Here is a 21,450-nt window from a genome sequence, read left to right as displayed (position 1 = left end):
AGAAGAGCACAGATCCAACAGGAAACCCCTCCTAAGAAGGAGCAGTCAAGCACATTTCTTAATCCACTCTGGTCGCCGTGTGGATTCAAAGCTTCAACCAAATCCTCTAATAATGAACTACTACTATGACAATGAAGGGTAATGCTTCTGCCAAAAATAATGTAATTGCATTTATGCTTTCACAAAAGGTTGCCTAATAAAGATAGTTATGCTGAGCCGCAGCATGGGGGCTGGGAATTTGCTGAGTGAATGGGAGTATTACAAGAGGGGAGTAATTGGCTAAGGGAGACGGGGGAGATCCAGGGCAGCTATATTCCTTCTTGACTGCTTGTGCAGCACAAACTAATTGGGATCCTCTTCTTGGCTTGAAGGTAATGAAACTTCTGTTATCATAACAGAAAGTTTTTTAAATATTTTTTTTCCAAATGCAGTGAAGTGTGGAGCCAGGCAGACATTTTTTTTTTAAATCCTGAGATATTTGTGTACGACAGTCTTTCGGTTCTCATGTGTTTCAGTTGAGATTCACGACGTTGAGATTCATACTACGGAGAGTCCATTTGTGCGGTCGGGGGCTCACACTCACCCATTTCCTGAAAGAAGTATCCATTCTTGGACATCCCAGATGGAGGCGCCTCTGCAGGAACAAAACAGAAGATGAAAGTGATCACTGAGGATGAATGAGGACAGCAGCATCAGCAGGGAGCACAGTTCCAGAAACTGCATAAAAACAATTATTGTACATTCTTAGTTTGGTCTCTGCTTCTTCCAATGAAACGTTCATTTTATTAAAAATGAATTAACCAGCATTAAAAATATTTTATTTAGCATTCATTTGATAAGAAATTCTTTCAATGACTCTTCCATCATAAGGCTTCATCAACGGCATGCATTAATGATGTTCAAGAAAGCAAAATGAGGAAGTTTGGAGGTTTACTTTCATTCCGTAGTCTCACTTAGAAACTCCTGAACATTCTGTTCCACCTGGAGCTGGGAGAAGCTGCAGCTCTCACGCAAAGATCATCTCTCTGATCAGAACCAAAGTATCTTATTCTGATAGATTCTGACAGAAAACACATCAAAAAGAAACAAAAAGCTTCAAACTCTAAATCTGAGCAACACACAAAAAATGTCCTAATTAGACTATTAAGCAAAAACATAAAATAGATGCTCAAAACAAGACTATAAGTACACTTATTCTAAGTGTAACATTGAGCTTGTTAATAGGAGTCAATGGGAAATTGCTCCTTTCTGCAACCTGCCTCTAGTGGCGTTTGGTGGAACTGCAATATTTGGTATGTTCTGGATCTCATCAACTTCTATATAGGAGGCAGAAGTTTGCAAATGCTTTCCGACAAAAATAGTTACAAATCCTTTAAATGCTCATCGATGAATTCAAAGGTCTATCATTACTTTCATGTGAAAACAGTTTGTGAAATTTTCTGTCTAATAGTCAGAGCATTCATGATGCTTCAGCCAGCATCATTTTATCCCTTCAGAGCCACGTGATGCCACTTTTGCAAGAAGGTTTTTAATTAAAAGCAAACATAAAGCAAATCTCTGCAGCTTTCACCACTGAAGTGGAACCAAACGCCCTTTTTCCACTCGTTTTCACTTAAGTGTGAGCAGAAGTGAAAATCTGGATCCTAGAAAGTAAGAAGAAATGAAAAAGCACCTTTTCTGTCCATTTAAAAGCAGCTGGTGTGCATCTGATTTCTCAAAAAAAAAAGAAAAAACCTGTCACTTTTTCTTTATCTATTCCTTGACCTGGTTGGTGAACGTCATTTAACAAAGAAGAGGACACAGGATGGAACCAAAAAGAATCAGAATATAGTGATAAATGCTCTTCCAGAGTTTATTTCACTTTTTTACAAGAGCACAACAACAGATATATAACCTATCCAGTAAACACATACAAATGTAAAGAAGTTGAAAACAAAATACACAGTTACAATATGTCATGTTATAAATATAAATATGTATTCCCGGAAAACACACATACCCGACATAGCATTAGAATAAAAAGCTAAGCATATCAAAGGCTGAGCTTTACTGTGAGCATCAATCTATAATGGATTTCCACAGTGCTGTAATGCATAAGAAAATACTCGAATAATCACTATATCTTCCAGAAAAAAGGAGTACAAATATTTGTGATGTATGAGAACAATGATTCACAATCTTAATAAATGAAGTTAAAATAATAAACTGACAGGCAATGTCAATATTGATCTGAAATTACAGCGTTGGATCTTAACTCTTTAACACCAGAGACTTAGCTCCAGTGTTTGTCATCATTTCAAATAGTGCAACTCTTTAACCACTAACACCAGGAGTGTCAAACTCGATCACACAAGGGGCCAAAATCTAAAATACACCTCAGGTCATGGGACGAACAGGGTAAACACTTTTTGAACACTCTAGAACTACATTTTTAAAACTTTAAACCTTAAATTTTTACCATAATTATGAACTAGATAAATAGCATTACCTGCAATAATGGTAGTGTGAATGCTGTAAGCTGAATTTGTCCACTGAATATGCTAGCGCCGATAGTTGAAGATGCTGAAGTTGATAGCTAAAAACACTGAAGCTGATATTTGAAAACACAGAGGCTGGTAGCTGAAAACACCAAAGCTGGTAGCCAGCTAAAATATATTAGCTAAAAAACTGAAAGAAAAAATGTAGGTTAGCCAAAACAGCTAGCATGTAGCTGAAATATTATCTAAACTGATTAGCCTAAAAAAATCTTAGTAAATGCCAAAATAGTCTTAAAAGCAGCAGAAAGACAATTTTTGAAAGTTTAAGGCAGTAACTGTTTAACATAATTATGAATAATAAAAAGGCAGGAATATTATTCCAGAATAAATCAACTTAAATTTCAAATAACTTTCAATATTTTACTCTCCATAAAATATATTTTGTCAAAATTATACAAGTTAGAAATAAATGCCAGATAACATCGGGCCATGAATAACAGTAAAATAAAATGATCTGGAGGGCCGGATAGAACTACATGGAAGTGCTTTGACTTTGACACGTGTGACTAACACAAATAATGTAATTTCCACTGATTCTGAAGCAGAGAAAAAACCTTTGGGTGGACATGCAACACTTTATAGTGATGAAGTGTTCACAAAATTCACGTGAGCACTTTCCACTACCTGTAAAAAAAACAAAAAAAAAAAAGTTGAGTTTAGTATTTCAGCTACACACTAGCTGTTTGGGCTAGTTTAGGCTTTTTCAGTTTTTTAGGCTATTTTGAAGGTTGGCTATTTTTTTTCCAACTACATGCTAGGTGTTTTGGCTAACCTAAGTTTTATTTATTTTTATATTTATTTTTGTTTTTTAGGCTAATTCAGGATTTAGTTAACATTTTATCTCGTTATCAGCTTCAGCATTTTCAGCTATCAGCTTCAGCATTTTTAGCTATCAGTTTCAAATCTTCAGCAGTCAAATTCAGCTTACAGCATTCACACCAGCATTATCTCAGGTAATGCTATATATCTAGTTCATAATTATGTTTAAAATTTACAGTTTTAAAAATGTAGTTTTAGAGTGTTTAATAAATGTTTATCCTGTTTGACCTAAGGTGTGTTTTGGATTTTGGCCCCCTGTGTGATTGAGTTAGACAGCCCTGATGTAAACGTTTAAAGGGACACCTCTGGTTTAAAGGAATAGATTAAATCTTTTTAAAATCATTTAGCTTTTATCTGTTTTGTATGTAAGCACAGTATCAATACCTTTACATAAAACAGGAGAACCGAAATTTAAAAAACACATTTTAAATGTACATAAATAACTATTACTTTTATGTCTGTGACAACAAATAGAATTCCAGGATTGGGGGCTTGTCTCTCTTGTTTGAATGTCTCTGGGTTTTTAACTGCTAAAGCAGATAATAAAGGAAGCACTGGACAGCTGTCTTCTTCTTAATTAGCTAAATTCTAACATCATTTTAAAGCCAACAGTTATTTCCAGCTCCTTCCACAGATGGTGTTTAAGATGTTTCCTTTTCCAAAAAAGCACATTCAGAGAGCCCCTGGTATCAGCAGACGTAGAAGTGTGCTGCTCCTGAAATATATGTTACAACTTTGCACTAGCTGCCCTGCAAACCAAGAAAATCTCCCAATGCTGTAGACAGCAGCAGCAAAACCAACAACACGTGTGTCAGTTATGTTATGCCTTCAATGCTAAAAACATAATGGGTTTGATGGGAAAAGTGGGTCTTATAAACATTCAATCAGCACAATGACTTTACCACAAATACACTTACTGCTTTTACTCCATATAAATGTTTTTTCTGTATATGCTAAATAAATGTAATGAAAATAAACTTCCTCTAACATCATTTCTATTTGACACAACGTTTTTTCGACTGTATTTGGAGACAGTGGGGTTGTGGATGCATTAGAATTGTGGGGAATTACCCCCCATAGAGGGAAATTCATCAATCAGATAAAAGGTCTTCTGAATTAATTGCTAGGCTCACTGTGTTATGAATGTGATGACTGATGCGCTTCCCTTTGCAGTTTAAGGTCAGATTGTTTCTTCAGAAGTTGGCTGCATGAGCAAAGATATTTAATCTTTTTAAGACTTCTAACCTTAGTTTAGCTCAGTTTATATAAGTATTATATCTATTATATCAACAACAATTCAAAGCTACGAGCATTCTCTTCATTCTTTTTCTTTAAATTGTATGTTTGCAAAACTCTCGTGGATGCTGACTTTTTCTAACAGTAAAAAGTAAAATATTAGTTTGAGGATTTGCAGGTCTTACTTGTAAAGTTGTTTTTAGGGATTCCATGGAAACATCACCTGAAAGCCCATCCAAATACCTTCATGACTACAGAACAAACAGTATATTTGTAGGCAGGTCAATAGTTAAACAAAAATACATTTTTCTGTAAATAACAACAATCATCAACAATCTGAAGAAAGTCTCATCATGAGCAGATGCTATCAAATATTTCATCAACACTCATGACACATTTTAAATGTCCTCTAGGGAAGATTCAAAGCAGGACCCTGACTGGTGTCCTACTCTGTGGTCGTCCCAAAGGGACCCGGTTTGTCTCAGCCTCAAAAGATCACATAGTAGGTCCACTACCTGAAAAAAATAGTTTGTGCTCTGAGGCCCAACTCCTCAAGAGTTGGGCGATAGGGAAACTCCTCCAGAGTCCAGAGTTACAGTACTTCTACTCTGGAGTCGCCCATGGGGAGAGGCAGTGAGGTGGTATGGGTTTGCTTAATGCCTGAACAAGCTGGTTGTGTACATCCACTTTCAGGCTGGGGTGGTATCTTACTGCGGTTTAGACTTTTCAATGCCCTCATGGACCATGGCAGTGGTATCTGGAAGGATGTGATTGGAGGATCAGCCTCTGTTATTGGACTTGTGTGCCAGTCACAACCTGTCCATAACAAACCCCATGTTTGTGCACGTGGCACCACAAGACTAGGCAGGTTTTCAGCGTTATAATAGTTTCATCTGACTGTAGGCTGTGTGTCTTGACCACTGGGGGGCAGAGCAGGATAAAGACTTTAACGAGTCACAACCTGGTGGTGAGTTGGGTTCACTAGCATGGGGGAAGGCCGTACAGACTGAGTATGCTCAAATATACTGTGAGAGTCTGGAATGTATAGGAATGGTCTTAAACTACCACATGAAGGAGAACCAGACACCAAGGCTGGCTAGAGACATTACGTTTGAGTGGATCGTGTTTTTCCACCTCCATTGACAATGCAGCTGTTCAAAGCTGATGATGTAAGCTCTCCAGTACTGGGCAGCATGGCAGTGGTCACTGGAAGTAAAAGATGCCTTCAATCTGAAGAAAGAGTCCAGTCGAATCTGCTACGTTCAAAGGTATCGGCTCAAGCACCATGCAGTGTGGGCTGTTGCAGAGGCAAATACTTGAGTCAGGATAAGGACAAGGGTTAGGGAAACCCTTCATCTAAAAGATTTTCTCACAAATCACAGCCTGAACGTAAGCATTTACGGTTTTCCAGACAGTCACACATAGCCAAATTTTAAATAATTCATTCCTGCGATGATGTTAGTGTGAGTGCTGAAAGCTGAATTTAGCTGCTGAAGATGCTAGTGCTGATAGCTGAAGATGCTGAAATTGATAGCTAAAGATGTTGAAATTGATAGCTGAAAACGCTGAAAATAATAGCTACCTAAAGTATTGGAGAAATGTAAAATTAGCCTAAAAAAAAAAAAAATTCTAAACTAACCAAAACAGCTAGCATGTAGCTGAAATGTTAGCTAAATGCCAAATTAGCCAAAAAAGAAAAAAAACCTGGTAAAATCTCTAAATGCTCACAAATTAGCCCAAAAACTAATTTGGAGGCGGGTCTGATCCGGCCTGGAGGCCATATTTTGGGGACCCTGCCTAGGAGAAAAGGTGAGGAGTTTGGGGGTGAGGCCACATCAAGAGAGGCCCCTTAGGTGGCTCAGACATCTTTTTCTGGTTCCTGCTGGATTCCTTCCTGGGAAGAAAATCTGGCCAGGATGTGCTGGAATTATGTTCCTCGGCTGGCATAGGAGCACTTTGGAGTCACAGTATTGTTCACATCCGTTGGGGTGTTTTTGAATGGCTTTGTGCATGAGTTGGTTTGTGTTCAGTCACATAGTTAGGATGTAATAGAAACAGAGTATTTTCAAAATTGTGATTTTTTTCAACATTTCTAGAATTTTGATTACATTTTGCACATAGGAGTTAATTTGGAAACGCAGCTGGAAATGGTTCAGTTACAGGAAAATGATGGCGAAAAAAGTGACACTTTTAGAACATACTGTACATCGCAAGAACAGTTTTTGCCAGAACATCCTTAAAAGAAGTAATACTTGATCAAAATAAAACTGCAGAGCAATTAACAATACTACATCCAAAAACTTTGCTTCACAAAAACAGACAGCATTTAGTAAAAGCTAAAAATATATATTTTTTCTAAAGTTATATATATTACTTAGAACTTCCTTTCTTTTTCATTTTTTTTAAACAAATAACAACTTGCTGTAATTACATTTCTATCAAAGAAAAAAAGAAAAAGTTAAATAATTTTTACTTTTTCCAAGTCTAATTATTCAAAGAAAAACATAATCTAATCAATTGTAATATGTACGATTTGGAGTTTTCAAGCAAAAATTGAATTTTTTTCCTCAAATTTGAGGTAAACTTCTCAGTTCTCAGGTGCCTATTATTAAAAATGACCGGAGGAGGCAACATTGAGACATGTTGTTGTAATGTTCTTTTATAAAAAAATGCAAAGACATCTTTTGGTATAAATCCAAAGACATCTTTGATATTAATAAATGCACTTCTTCAGCGATAGCAGCAAACCCCAACCAAATAAAAAAAAAAAAAAAACAGAGCGGGTAGATGGCTGTGGGATTCTCTTTTTGGAAGAAAAAAAAAAAAACGACCAGATATTTTCTAATGTAGAAACATCATTGGACAGACGTCGCTTACAACACACTCTTCATCTAAAAGGTCTCGACTTTCCTTGTAAGATACAATAACTGATAATCTACAACGAGCTTTGCTTCCAGGCAAGCAATCACTTCACAGGGGGAGTGAGCAGCCTCTTTCAAAATGGTGGATATCTCATTTTGGAATTAAACCTATAATCTGGAGGAGCGCTCCACTGCAGACACACAGACAGGGAATCAGAGTACAACAGTTTGGAGTTTGTCTGGCGGCCCTGTGGATGTGTGCAGCATGAGGATGGAACAGAACAGATATGGAGAGGGGATACTTTGAAGGTTACTGAAACATCGACGCTCATCGTGCAGGAATGACAGGCTGAGGGGCGGGGATGTGGATGGCAGTGTTTATAGACTTTACTATGGATTTCTCTAAAATAATGAAATATGTTCCTGTGTTTTATTCCAACACAAAAATAACCAAATGTTTCCAAATAGTTAAATTATTCGAACAATAATCTTATGAGAAGGAAAATTTGGGGAAAAATAAATTGACTTAAACAAGGACTCCCACGATTAGTCAACTAATCGACTCTTAAAATAGTCGACGACTAATTTAATGTTCGATTAGTCGTTACTTTATATTATATGGAGTCAGAGTGTAGTAAAGTTGAAAGTTATAATGGTTTTCTGCTAGCCTTGTGGACTATTTTGGCATTTATTAAGGGTTTTTCGGTTAATTTATAGTTTAGCTAATATTTCAGCTACAAGCTAGCTATTTTGGTTAATTTAGGATTTTTTTGTTTGTTTTTTAGGCTAATTTGAAGTTTAGATAGTATTTCAGCTGCATGCTAGCTATTTTTAGGTAATTTAGATTTTTTTTCAGTGTTTTGGGCTATTTGGAGTTTTGCTAATATTTCAGCTACATGTTAGCTATTTCGGCTAATTTAGGATTTTTTCATTTTCATAGGCTAATTTGGAGTTAAGTTAATACTTCAGCTGCAAGCTAGCTATTTTTGCTAATTTATTATTATTTTTTTATTTTTATTTTTTTGCTATTTTGGCGTATGGCCAGTATTTCAGCTGCATGGTAGCTATTGCTGCTAGTTTAGGGGTTTTTTCAGTTTTTTAGGCTAATTTGGAGTTTAGCTAGTATTTCAACTGCTAGCTGTTTCAGCTAACTTAGGCTTTTTCAGTTTTTTAGGCTAATTTGGCATTTAACTAATATTTTAGTTGGCTTTTAGCTTCAGAGTTTACAGCTATAAGCTTGAGCGTTTTCAGCTTCAGTGTTTTTAGCTATCAATTTCAGCATCTTCAGCAGCCAAATTCAGCTTACAGCATTCACACTAGCATTACAGGTAATTTATTTATTTTTTGGTTAGGCTAATGATGGTTAAGATTTTTGCTTTACATTCCGTTTGCATGACGATGATTAGCCAACTACTAACTATTGGCAGCACTAACTTAAATAAAACTACACATTCCTAATGTAGCCAGGTTAGTCATCATGAAATCTTTTTTTATTCTAATTGATCTCTGACTCAAAAATAAATGACTAAAACAAAATATATGAGTTAATTCTGCATTCCACATGGTTATGTTAACATAAACAAAAATGACCAGGTTTGTTTACCACGCAGCGTTAGACTGAACTCCACACAGATAAAAACATTTCCATCATTTCCTCCACAGGTCTGCTGAGCTGCATGTATAAAACAAAGAGCAATAACAAATATGAACTCTCTTCTGGAGAATGGAAAATGTCACATATTACTTTCTTAGCAAATAAAATGAAGGAGGGCAGGAAAAAACATCAGTAATTATATGAGAAATCCTATTGATTTTTAGATATTATTTAAAGTCTTGAAGTCTTTTTTTTACTTAGATGTCCACTAAAGAACAAACTGTGTTCATGCTTTGGATTTTCTCCAAGTGACTGTTAGTAACTAAAAATCTTTTATCATTATCACAGATTTTATTACATAAAATATGACATTATGCCTTTAAAAAACAGCATTGTAACACAAGTGGCAAAAAAGGACAAAACAAGCATAAAAGAAGAGTGGAGATGACAGGGTCACAAACGCAAAAAAGCTAAATCTTTGTGTTTCTGTTTGCCTGCTGGACTGCTCATTTATTTATGTGGCACATCAAGGCGGCTTCCTGTGGATGCTGCGCCTCTCTGAACTGTGGCTGAGCGTTGTGATCAGGAGGATTCATGTTGAGGTGTTTGGTGCTGACAGATGCAGAAATAGATTTAGAGGAATTTGAGACGAATTAAAGTCAACCATGTTACATTCTTGCCAGATCAATGAAAACAAAGCAGGAATGAGCGACATCAACTCCAGAAATGTGACAAATGACAAAATAATTGTTGAAGATGACTACAATAAAATCTGCTTTTCATAATTTCCTAAACGCAAGTTACTGTTGGCATATCTGAACCTCAAGTATGTAAACACATCTTTCGTTGTATTATTTGTAATGTTTATGAGTGAACACTGTGGCCCATGTTTTCATAATGTTCTGACCACGCATACATAATTATTAAAGCTGATTAGAGGCCTTTCCCATTCAGTCCGCTCTGATGATCTTTCAGAAGCAGCTTCATTAGCAGTCATGATGGTCATTACGCGGTGGAACTAAATCAGATTTGCTTCAACTGTTGGGTAAGAAGGAGACGGGAAGAGTGGTAGGGATCTACGACTACTAAATCCGCTGGATCCCTTTCAGGGCCACAGGGCTGCTGAAGCCAATCCAGAGAGTGTCGGGCGAAGGCGGGATACACCCTGAACAGGTCGCCAGTCTGTAGCAAGGCCACAAACCCGCTCACGTGCACGCCTAAGGACAATTTAGAATCGTCAGTTAACATGTGAGCATAGGTCTGCAACCTGAGGCTCCAGAGACAAATGTGACTCCTTTAACTGTCCATTGTGACTGTTTAAAGGAAAAATACCACTGACTGAATACATAATGGGTATGTTTGTTTTAGTTAATTATGTTATGCGTTTAGATTTTTAGCTGTTTAAAATGTTAGTAGAAGGTTTATTGATGGTCAGACACAGATTTGTATCTTCTACTACTCAACAGTGTCCAGTTCACAGACAAAGTTTTTATTTTTGCACTTTTTGGATTCTACAACAATCTTGTCATGTTTAAATTGACTTTCTTGCATATTTAATTCAAGTAAATATGCTGCAGGATTTTATTTGACACAAGAGGGATTTTATTTTGAAAGGAACTTGTGGCTGCTGTCCAATGGAAAAAAAAACAATTGTATAGAAAAAAATATAACATTGTTATAATTCAATGATTGTAATATTTAAAAGCTACATTTTACAAATGAATGATTTAACGGTCATAAAACCATAAATGAAGTGCATTTTCTAAACAGGTAGTTGGGACTTACTGGGCTTTGGACGTTCTTAATTCCCTCTTTTAGTGTTAAATGTTGCAGACCCCTGACCAATAAAACATCATTTTAAACTGTGGGGGGAAGATGGAGTACCCGGAGTGCCCCTCCCTACTGGGGACTTGGAAACAAGAACGTTTCTTTGTGCACCGTCCTCGTCAGCCTCAAGCGAGGGCATTTTGAGGCAGGGCTCTGCAATGTAGGAGCCTTAGAGAAGACGCTTGTTTGGAGAACACGGAGAACCACAATCTCATGCTGCTTAACCCTTTAACTGCCAGTTCAACCAGACTCAAACCTAACAGGAGAACACACTGTGGGTGTCGCTCTGAGACAGGGATGGATGGACGGATGGATGGGGTAAATAAGCAGCTGAGAAAACTTTTGTTTTTTTGGTTGTGTAGTTAAAAGGTTAATTGGGACTACTGACAATTTAACAGTCACATTTTTCTTAAATTGTTTATAACTTTGTTTTATTTATGTGATAAACGTCAAGGACCTGATTATTTATTTTCATTTTTTATTTAACATCACAAGAAATGCAATAGTGAAAAAAGTGAAACTGGATCTATTAACAAAAGTCCTGTAATTTGTTACAATTTAAAGTAGTAGTTTTCATCAAATTACATTTTTAACTTGATAGTTTACGCAACTTAAGCATAAAAAAACTAACATTTTTAAATGAGCTTTGTAATGTTTACAAGCGTTTTTACAGTGTACAGTGCCAATGAACTCCCTAAACTTTTTGTTTATGTTTCAACATATCACTAAGATAAGTAATTTAATTTATGGTGAAGTTTTACTTTATTTACTATGGAAACTGTCAAAGAACTTTATATTTAACAAAAACAAAAAAACTCAGTCGCACAAGGGGTCAAAATCCAAAACACACCTTAGATCGCGGGCCAAACAGGATAAACATTTATTGGACACTAAAACTACATTTTTAAAACTTTAAAACCGTGACTTTTTAACAAGATTATAAACTAGATATATAGCATTACCTGTGATAATACTAGTGTGAATGCTGTAAGCTGAATTTGACCACTGAAGATGCTGGAATTGATAGCTAAAACACTGAAGCTGATAGCTGAAAATGTTGTAGCTGACAGCCAGTTAAAATATTAGCTAAATACCAAATCAGCTTAATAACAAAACAAAAACAAAAAAACCCTTAAATTAGCCAAAACAGCTAGCATGTAGCTGAAATTTTAGCTAAACTCCAAAATAGCCTAACAAAATATTAGTAATTGTCGAAATAGTTCAAAAAGCTAACAGAATGCAAATTTTTAAAACTTTATAAGTGTAACTTTGTAACATAATTATGAATAATAAAAAGGCAGGAATATTATTCCAGAATAAATCACCTTAAACCTTAAATAACTTTCAATATTTTACTCTCCATAAAAATATATTTTGTCAAAATTATACAAGTTAGAAATGAGCCCAAGATAACATCAGGTCATTAATAACAATAAAATAAAATGATTTGGAGGGCCGGATAGAATTACCTGGAGGGCCGGATCCGGCCCCCGGGCCTTGACTTTGACACACGTATTTTAGGGGTATTTATTTGTTTGTATTTACTTTTTTTCTTATAAAGTCAATTGTTGATGTTTGTTGTATTCTTAGTTCTGATGCTTATAATTTCACTTCTACTGGAAATAAATATCTGCTCCAAATATCCGTTATTAGCTTTCTAATAATCAATATTAGTCTTAACCCTTTAACAGCAGAGCTCCAGTGTTTATGTTCTTTGATTTACTGTAATTTTTTAATTATTAACACAATAATTCAAGTAGAGTCTGACAAAAGGCTTTTCAAGTAACAGCCTACAGGTGGGGCAGCTCAAACATCTTTTAATGTCAACATTTTTATCCATCCATCTTCTTCCGCTTCACCCGGACCGGGTCGTGGTGGCAGCAGTCTAAGCAAAGATGTCCAGACTTCCCTCTCCCGGAACACCTCACCCGGGAGGCGTCCAGGAGGCATCCGGATCAGATGCCCAAGCCACCTCAACTGGCTCCTGTCGATGCGGAGGAGAAGCGGCTCTACTCCAAACTCTCTCCGGGTGACTGAGCTCCTCACCATAACATCAACAACATTTTTATGAAGAAGGTAATGTACCCGTAAATATCTATACCTCTGTATACAATGAAATACGGTATCATTAGAAGAAAGGTAACTATCTGCTTAGTATGCATATTAGGAAATGTTTAGGCTGAAAGGCTCTAAATCAGGAGTCTGCAACCTTTGGCTCCAGATCCACATGTGTCTCTTTTATCTCCATTGTGGCTCCTTATCCAAACATAAAATAAGTCATGGAGACTGCTGATCCAGACATGTCGACCATCAGAGTCAGCAGCTCCTGATAATGTCTGCTTAACCAAAACTACCTAAAGAAAACAAATAAACAAAGCCTGTAAACTAAGACTACCAAGATCCAACCCCAAACTAAAATAACAAAACCCAGCAGTGTAAGACTGCTGAGGACAAAGAGGAGAAAAAGAACAAAAATAAGGATTACTTAATTATCATTTATTTGATTTAGTTTAGTTAAATGTATAAATTGATGACTGAGGTTCACATAGATGATAAACTATGTAGGTTTTTACATCCTGTTGACCTGAAGACGTCTTGTTTGATCAACTCTACCTCCAGAATGAACAGATTTTATATGCAAAGAAAAACGTTGGTAAAAAGTTTGATCTTTTAGGAGTTAAAAGCACATATTATCTTATGCTGAACAACATTGGTTACTAGCTGTCCAGAGCTGCACTGAGCATCACTAGCATGCTGCTAGTTTCTTTTTATATTTCTGCTTTTGTTTGTGCCAAAAACAGACATAGTTCATAGTTATAATTAAAAAAAGAAAGGTCATGAATTCAAATCCAAATTTCTTAAAGGCTAAAGTAAGACTATGCAGCTCCTTCTAGGTTTTTATCAGTAGAAAATGAGCCCAAATGGTTCTTTTACTGTTGCTGATCCCCGAACTAGAGCAAATATTTAAACTTTTGTTTAAATATTAGTGCATCCCATCTCTGAATGTTGCAGCACATCTAAGCAGAAGCAATAAATGAATATGTTAAGTTCACTTCTTCTTACTAGATTGGGAATCATTTATCTTGAGAACTTCCCTTTTTATAAGGTTTACTTTTGAAACAGATATTTTTCAAGACAGACTCTAAAGAAAGAGGAAGCCGTGACACAGGAAGTTAAGGCAGGTTACCATGGCGCACACAGTGCATCTCATCACTCTCACTGATCTGCTGCAGTACATGTGGGGGTTTGTGTGTCTGCCTCATAGAGTCAACCCTTTCATCACCAGCACATACATGAGGGAAATATTTGTCAGTCTGTTAAGTTAACAAGTTACAAATCTTGCAGCAAAGCGACATCCCTGACAGCCTCCACCCCTGCGCTCAGCGCTTGATGTTGTGCTGGTAAGTCAAACGACAAACACTTCTCGAGAAACCACAAACTTCCCCCAACCGAGAAAAAAAAAAAAGGCACCAAAAAACGTTTCTCATGTTTCCTTTTTTTGCATCAGTTTGTCGACCAGCACAGAAAGCACTCTGACAAAGAGAAAGCAGGGGGGTTTCAACAGAGAAAATGTTACTCAATATGTTCCAATGATTTCTATCAGCAGAAACACAACTACCGCAGGGGGCTCAAAATTAAACACCAACAGACCCTTTCATCTGCTTTGAATCCCCCGGCTGATTGTTTCTTTCAAAAAGGGACAATATGACTTCCAGCTGTCATTAAGAAGCAAAAGCATAGATCTGAAGTGAACACGTCACCTCCTCCTTTCTAGGGGAGACTTCTCTGAGGAAGGGACAGCGTACACTCCCAGCTCTTCCTTTAAACGCATGACAGAAATGGATCAGATAAAAATGTGCTCAAACACAGACTGCCCGCTGAGACGTCTCCATGCAGACCTGCAGTGGATTATAACTCAAACAAGGAAGAAGACAGAACAGCAGCTGAAGTGTAGCATTTGTCTAAACCAGAGTCTGCAGCCTGCAGCTCCGGAGCCACGTGAGGCTCTTTGACCTCTCCCTAGAGGCTCTCTGGCTACAGACAAATAAAATAATGGCATGTTTTTAAATAAATGCGCATTTATTTAATTTAGATTAGTTAAGTTTATACATTTAGGTCTGAGGTGAACCTTGAAGATAAACTATGTAAAGGATTTTACATCCTTGATGACTTGAAGAAGTCTTGTTTGTTCTTTACTTCCTCCTGAATACGACGATTTCAAATACTAAGAAAAACTTTGGTAAAAAGTTTGATCCTTTATTAGTTTGAGGCACATATTATCTTATGCTGTCCAGAGCTGCACTGGGAGGATCCTGTCTGACACAAGTAGGACTGGCACGATTAGTCGACTAATTTATTAGTCGATTAGTCATTACTTTATATAATATGGAGTCAGACTGTAGTAAAGTTGAAAGTTAGAATGGGATTTTGATAGCTTTTGGGACTATCTTTTCATTTATTAAGGTTTTTTAGGCTATTTTGGAGTTTAGCTAATATTTCAGCTACATGTTAGCTGTTTTGGCTAAATTTGGCTTTTTTGTTGCTAATTTGGCATTTCGCTAATATGCTAGCTAGCTTTCAGCTTCAGCGTTTTTATCTGTCAATTGCAGCACCTTTAGCTAACGTCACTAGCATCTTCAGCTTACAGCTTTCACACTGGTATAATCACAGGTAATGTTAGTTTTAACATATGTTGTTTTAGTTCACATTTGGAGAGATGCTAGGTTCTTTTAATATTTGTGCTTTTGTTTGTGTCAAACAATAGGCATAGCTCCCATATATCATTAAAAAAACAGGTCATGAATGCAAATCCATGTCTATGCGGCTCCTTCTAGGTTTGGGTCAGAAGAAATCGAGCCCAAACGGCTCTTTTACAATTAAAAGTATCAGACCGCTGGTCTAAACAGAGGCACATCAAAGAGCTGCAGTTTGTTTCTGCGACGGGTTGATTTGCTGTGGCCTTTCTCCAGCGCCTGCAGAACTATTACCACTTCCAGGACATATTTACATCCATACGGTGGAGAAACCTTCATCCTATACTGCTCTAATAATAAAGGCAGATGTGTTACTTGTTTCTACTGTTGATAAACTGATCCCGGCAAACATCCATGGAGAGCTGCAGCCTCTCACTGAGGACACTAGAATGTTCCAAAGCACAAATTCACCATTTCCTCTCTTCTATGAAACAAAATACTGTTCTGTCTCCTTGGTGATTGGAGCCTCTGATGACAAAATAACTATCAGTCTTTATGTAAAAGCAAAGCAATTTTCAGCATTGACACAACTGCAGCTTTAGCCCTCCAGGAGGCGCTTCACTTAAAATGTGAACCATGGACAGGTATTAAATGTGTTTTTTGATATGATGTTTGAAGAAGGACCAAAAAAAAAACTCATCTGTTCAGATGAAATGACTCCAAAGCTACAGCAATGTAACATGCAAACATAAGCCTCTGTGCTAAGCTCTGTCTGTTTTATGAAGCAGCTTTGGCCTCTTCCAACGGTTTTAACTGCTTGGTCATTTCCCTAATTGTATAGTCATGACATTTGATATCTAACGTTTTAAGCGAGGTCTGCAGAGTTCGAGATGGGGCTCACAGGCTTTTAACAACTGCAGCTGTAAAATAACAAATTACTGCACATTTTAATATTAACTTAACAATCTGGAACGTGGGGAGAGTCTTTTTCCCTCTCTGCTTTTTCACATCATTTCTCTCCATGAATGATTCTTGAAGTCTGATTGTTTTGAAAGTGTCCTCTTCACGTCTTATATCTGAATGATTAAGACAAGCAAACTCTCAAAGGTTCAGCTTTTACAAAAGGTCCACAGTATTGATCATTATCAGTTCATTGATGAGCGTTTTTTTCATCCTCCTCAGGAAAGTCTGATCCATTAAGTGTATTTCCCTGTATTAAAACCATTTCCTGCCTCCTCTTGTGTTGGCTGACAGAGGTTCATGAAAGACAGATGCTAGTACACCCAGAAGGGTTTCTGTTGGACATGTCAGACTTGGAGTCTCACAGAAGACGAGAGCTGGACCTGTTGGCTGATCGTGCCTCCAGGCTCTTTTGGCCTCTGCGGTTGTTTAGGGACTTCAGGGAGATGGGGGTATTCCTCCTGATGCTGCACAGTGAAGCTCCATGCTTGCTTGTGTACCGAGTTTAGCGGAAACACTAGCATTTGCTTTGTTTTTTACATCAGTAGAGTTTAAAAGCTCTGGAGTGATGACACATTTTCAGAGCTGGCAGTGTATTTAATAAGACACACCTAAACGTGTGTTTCTGCTCAAACCTAAAAACATTTAGTTTGCATAGCAGCAGAGTTTAATTATCTATTGTTTCTACTGATTTTGTAGTGTTTTATGTTTGGACCTCCTTGAAAATGAGATGTTGCATCTCAATTGGGGCATTCCATCAATAAAAAAATGAAAATGATAGAGGATAAGACACATGAACGAACCATCAGGACTTCTGGATAATCAGATACAGATAAATGTAAGCTCTAACTTTTATTTCTGCTGATATTACCATTACAAACTGTAAACTTGTGAACTATAGAACACACACGATGACTAGTGATGGTCATCTCACTACAAACATGCTACTTAGAACTCAGGGAACTGATATTTTAATGTCACTATTAAAATAAAATAAAATTAAGTATTGTTTTTCTTTGGACTAAAAAATATAAATATATAGAGATTTTTTTTCAAAATACGAAAGAGCTTTCAACAGAGGTTCACATTACTTCCTTTCAAAATAAGATACCCTGAGTCACATTGGACCACCTCGCAGCAAATGTTAAAGTATAGTGTAATTTCTGAAATGAAAAAAACATTTATTTTACTATTTGTGGTGCATCTCAGCCAGAAATGTGAAGATCTAACTCACTAAAATCTAATCAGAGATAACTTGGTGACAATACTGTATTTTCACTTAAAAATCTTGAATTTGCTCAAAAATAGAAAATCTAAATTGTATTCTGCTGTGCTGTAAGCATGAATTCTGTTTTTGTGCAACTTTATGCACAAAAACATGTCAAAATATTTTTATTACAACTTTGTTAAACTACTAAGTAGGCGCTCCATGGATTGCTGGAGCATTATGGGTACTATAGTTAGATACCTCTCAGGGTGACATCTTAATTTCCTTTAATTTTGTGTTAATACAAACTGATTTACTTTTTGCTTTAAAATTACTTTTTAAAATAAAACGTTTTATTTTTCTTTACCCAGAGCCACAATGGAGAGGTAAAAGAGCCACATGTGAGTCTGGAGCCTCAGGTTGCAGACCGCTGGCCTATACCATGATTTTCTTAATCCTTTCAGAGTAAACTACTTTCAAATATATGATCACATTTTACCTTTGGCACACCAATGGACATTTTTTTTCCTTAAATATGAGTTGTGTTTTTGATCCTCTGTCCTGCCCGAAAAGTAAGACGCCTCAATCTCTGAGGCTCCTTGTGGGTGTCGCCCTTTTCATGATGGCAACCTATAGTCAGCCTCCAACTTCCCTGTTTGGTTACCCTTTAAAGTCTCATTAGCTGTCAGTACTAAGGTGTGAAAATTCTTCTCTGCTTTTGACCCATCTTCTGGTGGAGTGGTTAGCTGCAGACACAGCTGCGCATGGGAACTATTTGGTGGTTTAAACTCCAGCCTCTTGCTGCTGATCAAGGAGAAAGGCATTGGGTCTCGTGTTTAGGGTCCGGTAGGAGTCGAGCATGAATTTGAACTCACGACCTTCCAGTCTCGGCGTGGACACTCTACAACACAGATGTGCTGGATGTGGAGGAGCAGCGGCTCTTTTCCGAGCTCTCTCCCGGTGACTGAGCTTCTCTTCCTGTCTCTCCGGGAGCGCCCAGGCCACCCGGAACAAGGGAAGATCACTTTGGCTGCTTGTTTATTTACTTATTTACTAGATGTTTTTCCATATTTGCTGCACTTAACTTGACAGTCATATTCTCAAATATAAATAATGACAATAAAACTAGATAGATTACTTTATTAATCCTGAAAAAAACCCCGATAAAACTGAGAGCTGCCTCATTGTCACCAGGATTCTTGTAGAATATAAGTTAATATAACTCAGAAGCAAAAGCACTGGAGACCATCCAGACCATGCTTCTTTCTTTGTTGATCTTGTCATTCTTTGGTTGAAGAAAAAAAAACTGAGAAAGCTGCAAACAATGAAATCAAACACTCTTTGCGAGCATAGGTTTTATGAAGAAACGTACCAAGTTAAAGACGAGAAGAAAACACCTGCCTCAAGAGACGCTGTGGCTGACTCCAAACCGCCTCTTCCTATATTAGAATCTGGCTGGATGTTGCAGTCTCTCAGATGTCCACTGCTTTGAAAACAGAGCAACTTCCCATCGAAATACCATTTTAAAGTTACATTTTACACACAAAAACAAATGTATGCACAGCAAGGGTCTCTACCAAGAAGGAGGCCTAACTGTGCTTGAGCTTACTGAGAAACTCTGACTCAGCTGAGGAAACTGGAGTTTTAGGGTCCAGAGAGGCTGATGAGGGTCAGAACTATCTAATATGACAAGGATTAGTTTGTCATGTGCATGAGTACAGGACATATACATCAGTAAAGCTCATATTTAGGATGACAACAGGTCAACAAAAACAAACAGGTCGGTGGATGAGGAAATTCTAATGAGTCTACACTAAACACATTTATTTTAAATAGAAAAAGAATGATACATTTTTGCAGAAAAGAAAAACGACATGCAGGGAGACATTGCTGCTTAAAAAGAACTCCTGAGATTAAAAATGTACTCGCCATTATTTAAATGAGATACCGTTTAAAGGATCAAAGGTGCAGCTGCAGCAGCTTTAAATGAAAAAGGCGACAAAAACACAACTAATGTAACCTCTGAGGTGAACTATGATCCTGTTCTGTGATGAATTTGGATTGATCAAGATCATCTGGAGCTACAGCTTCTATCTGATTCCTGATTATTTGAATTAATTGTATTAACAGCATATATTGTATTCTATGTTATACTAAAATATTCTTATCATTTGCACTAGAGAGATCTGAACAGAAGAGGTTTTATCACATGATATATCTATAATAGCATTTCAATAACTGTCTGCACTTCATTATATTAGTTTTCCATCTATCTGCAGGTTTATGAACAGACCTTCAGCTTTTATAATCTTCCTCACTAACAGAGGATGTGATGAATATGTGTCTCCAATAATCTAGACTGACATAATTAAATATACCAAATCCACAAATTAATTTCTGTGCTCAAAGTCTTTTATTAAACCATTTATCTAATTATCACACTTATTAAAATACATCTTTATCAGAGGTTTGAAGAAACCCAAAACTTTTGTCAAGTAACTTTAGTGAATGAAAGACTTTTTGTGTTTAGATTGTTGCAGATCAATGAGGCCAGATCGACGCCCCAAAAGCTTCAAATGTTGATGATAAAGAATTATGAAATATGAATCAACAGTTATGAAAACGTGAAGTTAATTTTTTTTTAAGTGAAACAAAGAATAGATTCCAGATCATTTATTGTGACAAGGAATAAAAATGTTTTTATTTTGTATATGTTTCCCACGTCAACATCACCAGCAGATCTATCTCGAACATCTTTTGATCAGATTTGTTTATATTTTACTCTAATTTAATTTGGTCTGAGTTGCTTGGATTTAAAAGTGTAAAGATGATCCAGCAGAATCTCAGGTAGGAGGAGCTTCAATATGCATTCACACAAACCAAATTTGTGTCGGCTGCTCGACAAATCCCTGCTTGGCACCTGTTAGAAATGTGTTCCTGATGCTGCATTCACACCGTGTGGTGCGGAAAAAAACAGAAAACTTAAGTAGTGACTGAGTGAGAAATTCTGGTCCACGAGTGTTTGCTTGGACTTTTCATTGAAAGTGGCAGCTTAAACACGAATAAGCACAGTGAGTGAGTAAGAACCTACTGAGTTTCTTTAGGTAGGCTTTTTCCCAACCAGGTTCAGTTCACAAATTAGGTTAGAAATATAAACTGTTTAGTCGGAATTTTTCCTTATTTCCACCTGAACTTACTCAGGATCTTAGAATACTTCTTCATATCGATTCTTGTCATTTTAGTTTTATCATCATGGTAACTTTGGTAGGTTTGTGTGTTTTTTTATGATCCACTTTTTAAATCTAACTGAAGCTCAAAACTCCAAACGTTAAAAGATTGTCTTTTTCATTGATAGGCAGGTGGCCCAATGGTGGATCCATAAAATTCTTACTTTTGGCCAACGTCCCACTGAATACGTTTTGACTTTGGTCACACAGATTAAGAACAAAGGTGCCTGGTTTAGGAATAGTACATTTTGCATTTGATTTAGAAATCTTAAACCTCGTTTCCTTTGAGCGGTCCAGTACAGGAGGAGTGGTACGGTACGGTCCAGTTAAATCTGGTAAGCATTTCCACTCAGTTACGCCTTGCTTCCACTGAACGGTTTGTTTTCCCGGTGCATGTGAGGTGTAGACAGCTAGCGAGTCATGCAGTGCAACGACTAGAAAAGCAACAACAGCAATGGAGGTCATCCAGCAGCTCGTCTTTTCTTGCT

At 37.0% G+C, this 21,450-nt stretch overlaps 1 protein-coding gene across 3 annotated transcripts in view; it reads right to left on the bottom strand.

Moving 5' to 3' along the window:
- Positions 1–21,450, bottom strand: part of slc4a11 (solute carrier family 4 member 11) — a 177,322-nt gene that overhangs the window by 86,077 nt on the left and 69,795 nt on the right. For all 3 annotated transcript variants that reach the window (XM_024259800.2, XM_036209987.1, XM_024259731.2), the window contains exon 2: positions 584–634. In XM_024259800.2, coding sequence (XP_024115568.1) covers positions 584–634 — 51 coding nt within the window. The remainder of the gene's footprint in view (positions 1–583; positions 635–21,450) is intronic.

Source organism: Oryzias melastigma, linkage group LG22 (genome assembly GCF_002922805.2).
Source record: "Oryzias melastigma strain HK-1 linkage group LG22, ASM292280v2, whole genome shotgun sequence".
Classification (NCBI taxonomy): Eukaryota; Metazoa; Chordata; class Actinopteri; order Beloniformes; family Adrianichthyidae; genus Oryzias; species Oryzias melastigma.
Note: the sequence above shows the minus strand (reverse complement) of the source record. Positions and strands in the feature narration are given on the sequence as shown.